At 44.1% G+C, this 6,000-nt stretch overlaps 1 protein-coding gene across 1 annotated transcript in view; it reads left to right on the top strand.

Moving 5' to 3' along the window:
- Window positions 1–1,905: 1,905 nt before the first annotated feature.
- Window positions 1,906–6,000, top strand: part of KCNK13 (potassium two pore domain channel subfamily K member 13) — a 67,947-nt gene continuing 63,852 nt past the window's right edge. Inside the window, exon 1 of the mRNA XM_066605748.1 lies at window positions 1,906–2,242. Coding sequence (XP_066461845.1) covers window positions 1,906–2,242 — 337 coding nt within the window. The remainder of the gene's footprint in view (window positions 2,243–6,000) is intronic.

The following is a 6,000-nucleotide window of genomic DNA, read 5'->3' as shown; positions in this document are numbered from 1 at the left end:
TCAAAATTTTGTTTTTAATCTATATTTTAAGAAAAAGCTGGGAGTGGATTCTAAAGGGAGGAGAAGTATAAAGCAAAAAAAAACAAACATCTCCTTCTTGCATCAAAAACTGCACAGCAATGCTCTAGATAGATATGAAAGAGTGATGTTAGATAGATAGGACACACCTGTTTACAAGCACTGCTTCTAGCAGATCTGACAGCGCGTGGACTGGTTTCAGCACCATAGACAGGTCCCATAGTGGTGGCAGCGCCGCCTCATATTGGGTGTCAGCACCCTGGGCAGCTCCGGCTCCTCTCTCTGTACATTAACAGGACACATGGAACAAGTTGACGCCTTTTGAAGTCTCCAGGGCTATAAATAACATTAGTTCTCAGTAGAGGAAGACACAAGGCATAAGAAGCTGAGAAGGTGACATTTCATGGTACACTTAACCCCTGAAGTTCTGGAAAGCAGCTCTGTCATCCTATGTCACTGCCCACTGGACTGAACTGGGAGTTGCTGCTTACAGAGCAGCTATGACCATGGGTTATATTACTCATGCCAGAAATGGGTTGGCACTCACAGGTTACTATTTCTTGTGCCCAGTCACTATTCACGTGGATGCTATACATAATGATGCTGCGAGGCTGCACTTCCACTGATCACCGCACGGGGTGCTAAAATCAGGCTCTTAAACAAGAAGGGTTTCATAGGGAGAAGAGCAGCATCTGTTAAGCATCAGGCAGAGCAGCCCCGGGGAGAGTGGAGACAAGGAGCAGGGGACTGCACAGGCTGAAGCTGCATCTCCACGCAGAAGTGATTTTTGCACAGGAGCTGGGATCACAGCTACCGTCAACGAAGATTAGGGCAGGAGTGGGTTAATTAACCCTTAAGGAAACTGTTCCCGTGTTTTGCAAGTCTTCTCAGAAGATTCCTAATGTCTATGGAATACACTCCCTGGGCTGAAAGTCTGTATATCTTGGGTTGAAGACACAGCAGGGAAGTTTCAGGAGTCAAAGTTGGGAATTAAAGGTATGAATTGGTCATCGTGGAGAGGGCAACCTGCCCCAGAGTAGCTTTCAATTACTGGGCATCGGCAACACAACAGGAGTCTTGTGGTCAGACACAATGAAGTCTTGTACTGCTTGATCAGGATCTCACACAATGGACTAGAGCTGCAGGAGCAGAAAAGTACAAGATGTTCTGTGAAAGTATCTCACAGTCGTGTCACCAGAACTGTAATATTCCGGCTGTTCAGCCTTGTAGAAGATTTCACTGGATGTAACTCATCTCCCTAAGAGTCTTCAGGATTATATTGGATCTACAATACTTTTGTTAGGGTTTGATGAGCTCTCAAAGGTTTGGTGGCAGGAGTTTCCTTGTTTTGTACCACATCACAGTCCTGATTAAAGGATTAATAAACAATAAGAAATGAGAGGGCTATGTATGACTTTATCTCGGGTATTTGACGCTAGATCAGAATCTTCACCAGTGTCTACTGCAGGTCCAGTATATGTAAGGTGAGGGATGGTGTCAAACATGATCATGGAGCTGGGATAATGTTCTTCATCTGCACCATGTAAAAATACAGTCATGCCTGACCAACTTTCCATCCCCTTTCCTTACAACAGCTGAGCACAACATTCTGCTGACCAATGGGTTGGAGGTGTGTAAACTTTATGGATCATTGCGGACAGCCTAGAAGATACAATGATATCTTCAGGTGAGTGTCTCTACTGTGCATTATATAAGATGAATACCAAATCAAGATAAAATGTTGTCCATAACAACTGGGCCCATCCAGTAGGATTCAGCAAATACGTTGATATTTCGTCTACTGGATCTGCTCTTAACATCTGGGAAATGTAAAAAGCTGATCCTCTTGTGGTCTGTATCCTGGTCATTACTGCCCAGGGGCAGAGAATGGCTTGTCGAGGTTGCTGCTGCTGTGGATTTGGTCACCTGAATGAAGACAATGGTCGGTTCCTTTTATTAGCTATCCTGATTATACTCTACATGTTGTGTGGAGCAGCTGTGTTCTCAGCCATTGAGCAGCCAAAGGAGAAAGAAGCCAAGGAAAGATGGCAACAAAAGTTTGACTACTTCACCCAAAAATACAACCTAAACAAAAGTGACCTACGCAACTTCCTCCGTGACTACGAAGAGGCCAATGTGGCTGGAATTAGAGTGGACACCATAAGACCCAGGTGGGATTTCACTGGAGCATTCTACTTTGTTGGAACTGTGGTCTCAACCATTGGTAAGTGGTAATTTTATAGGCTTCATCTCAAGCACCATGTGAGACATGTCTCAAAGGCCTGCTGAAGATACATTTTGGTATAATGGCCTGGAGTTTAGACTACCAGCCTTTTTATTCAGTTTTAGATGCGAGTAACATTTAGGGTAGTGATTTATCACACCATACAAAAACTACATATTCTGCAGTGTTGAACAGAGAAGGTTCTTATCAGTCCGTGTTCCCTGTAGGGTTCTTGGTCTTGAACCTACTTCTGATCTGGAAGGAGGCCAATTAATTTCAGTGGGTTTTGGAATGCTGGGAGGAAGTGCATGTTAACAAGGGATTACCTTGTAAGCTGCACGTAGATGTTGTCCCTTGTTGAAGTGTAACCCATAGCCCCAGCGTGCAAGGCAACAGTCCAAACTACAGAGCCACACAACATGCTTGTCTGGTGTCCAGTATATCCATTATAAGTTATTATATATCCAAGGAGAGACCTAGTCTTACTTAAATGCTGGTTATGGGAAGGGCACATACTTCCCAGTCCTTAAGGGATATTGTGGAACAATGAAGTCAGTCAGACATCTCTGAAAGCTTCTAATGAGTGACAAGTCTGTAATGATGAATGTGTCAGAGCAACTTGTAACCGTAGAAAATCGAAGAGCAGCATATATGATGCAAATACAAGCATCAATGAAGATGCAACTTTATTACTCCATGACAAAAAACTGCAACATTTCGACCATACAGATATGGTCTTTATGTGTCAGAGCAGTCAGCCATATGTGTGCAGTCATGTACAATAAGACACTGGCTGTGCTTGTGGTGGTGAAAAAATGGTTGCTCCATCCAGATGTTCTACTAGGGAGTCACAGCCCATGAAAGGTCCCATGAAGACTCCTCTATACAAGTCACCATATTCTAACTTGAATGTATCATTGATAATACCAGAACTTATGTTGACCGAAGGGTTTAAAAATTTTTTAATGAAGTTTCTAGACTTTTATGTCCTAAGACAAATGGGATTTGGAAGAGATGGAGAGACTTTGGAGTTGTAACCTTGCATTGAAATTTGATGAGATGTTGTCAGTATCTTCCCACCATGGTGAGACATTCTGCATCTTAGACATTGAGGGTGCTGGGGGTTCTTTGTGCAGACTCTTTGTGGAAGGAATTCTAAGACCTCCAAATACTGGAACACCATGGGTGGTAGATAGGAGGGAAGGTGTGGAGGCCCAGCCTAATGTCTTTTGGCTTGAGACATCATTTCATAGTGTGAGAGAGCTGAGGTCCAAGGTTGAAAGTCCTTCTTTTAATTCCTTATTTCAGACTGAACTTTTGATCCAATAAGAATTAAAGCTTAGAAAGGTGATGAAACAATATAGACAATGTAGCAGTGGTTCTGCTCTGAGCTCCTCAGTTCTGCACTGTCATGTTTCATACTACACTTTCAGGCATCATCATTATTTAGGAAGCTGGTGGACAGGGAACAGTCCCCCTCAGCCTGCAGGGCTTCAAGTAACACTGTCACAGGCAGCAGAGTTGCTGGTGTTAAAGCTCGTCACAAAGTAGTCACATTTTTCTCCTAACACTGCGGATGCTAAATCCGGTGTAGAATTGCCAAACTGTGGAGTTTACAGTCACTGCTACTGAAAACCACAAACGTCCCTGATCACATCATAACATGTAGAATGTTACAGTATAGTCCTACATCAACCATCTGTACTTCAAAGCTACATCCCATGCTATATTCCCACCTATAACATGTCACAGTGCCCATCTATACTGTAATGACAGCCCACAATATACTGTAACCCCAACAATGCAAAACCTTAATCTATATGGGTATCTCAATACTAACACTATAACAACTATCTGTACTATATTACCACCCTACAGTACACGATTAGCCTTACATGGCAAAATCACACTCCACACAGGTACCTTAATACCTTGTAATACAACATCCTATACTTCCAAACCATGCCAAACTCACATTCACAAACCTTTCTATAATAGAAATTATTTCTCTGTGCACTGACTTCATGTTGAGCTTGTGTCTATACACGGCAGACTGGAGTGTAAGGGCCCTTTTACACGGAATGATAATCAGTCAGATTCTCGCTGGATCCATGGCATGCGCGAATTCTGTGCAGGGAATCCCGCACGTGCCCGCAGTCAGTGAGCTCTGCTTACCTGATTTCCCCAGCAGCGGCGTCTGCACGGATCCCTCCACTTCCGGGGTCACTATACTGCATATGGTCCTCACGGATCGCTGTTGGACATGCGCGGTACAGTTTGTTTTTATAAATCACCTGCTTTTCCGCAGATCCGCGACACATCCGCAGTGTCAGCTGTGGGTGTGTCGGGGATCGGACGGCTTCGATTGACTCTGATGGAAGCCTTCCCTGCGGGTTCGGCAGAAGAATGGAGCATGCTGCGATTTGTTTTTCGGACCAAAAGGTTCGCAAATGAAATCCGCCGTGAACATTGCGCCTAAATGCTGCTAGCGACTGAATTCGTTTGCTTATCATTTGTCGTACAGTTTGTCATGAATGAAGATTGCCCCATAGAAAAGGGCACTAAAGGCCCATTTAGACAAGACGAATGTCGGGCAAATGATGCTCAACACTCCTCCCCGCACATACTCGCTCTTGTGTTTGCAGCATGCACAGGAGCAAGTATCGCTGGCTCACATCTTGCACTCCCCCACCCCTCTCCATGGACATAACATAGCGGCCGTTCAGTATTGAACAGCTGCTATTTACACTTAACGATCAGCGTTCAGCTCATCACCCATCGTTTATCCTGCATAAACGATGGACGATGAGCAGATCACTGATCACTCAGTGTAAATATTAGTCTTCGGTATTGAACTGACACTATGTTAAGTCAAGGCGTGGTAGAGTGGAGGAGAGAAATCTCCTGCAGCCTCCCTTCTGGCCGCTGAGAGGAGGTAGATTTCAGACTACCTCGGACTCCGACAAACAATGCAGCTAGGCTTTAGTCACTAGTTATAGCTGTACCATAACCTTTTATCTGCCAATGTTCCAAAATTGGAACAGTGGATTCACACAGTTGTTGCCTTGCTTTGGATTCGACAGGTTAAATAGTTAATGGACCTTTGCAGTGATTAGCAGTGTATGCAGAGCAGAAGCTTGAGACTCTGATCAGACAGGATGTGAATGACAAACGACATCAGACTTCAATAGACAATGCATCTTAAGGCACCTTTACATGGGGCAATTATCACCTAACTTCTGACTGGAAATAGTGAATTCAGGTGATAATCGTCCCGTGTATACGCGGCCGCCAGTTGGGCTCTGTGTGAGAAAACTGCTCGCTTGTAGAAGTTGCTTGATTTGTAGCAGAACTAAAAACTAAGCAACTGTCAGGACATGTAACAAGAGCCGCTCGGTGTTTGAGGGACTCCTGTTCACTGTGGTTGGAGGTTGACTGGGACGATCCCAGCTCTGCTCCACCTCCATTTACAGAATGGTTCTCACTCCTGTGTAAAAGCTCAGGAGTTATAGTCAGGTGGCAGCTTGAGGGATTGCCATTATGCGCCTGACAGCTGTCCTGTGAGAAGTTGGCCTAAGGTAGAGTCAATGATCATAGCTGTGCATCTGCAGTGGTCAAGATATTGTCAAAATTGCTGACAGCATGCCATTTCATTATTGTGTAACAAATCGTTGAAAACTACCTACCTGCTGATGGTCTCCATTTAAGTAACCTAACTCTACAGTGTATGTAAACTGCCTGTAAAAGATAAAAATAAA

Source organism: Eleutherodactylus coqui, chromosome 6, assembly GCF_035609145.1.
Source record: "Eleutherodactylus coqui strain aEleCoq1 chromosome 6, aEleCoq1.hap1, whole genome shotgun sequence".
NCBI lineage: Eukaryota > Metazoa > Chordata > Amphibia > Anura > Eleutherodactylidae > Eleutherodactylus > Eleutherodactylus coqui.
The sequence above is the reverse complement of the archived record's forward strand: the minus strand, read 5'-3'. Positions and strand labels throughout refer to the sequence as shown.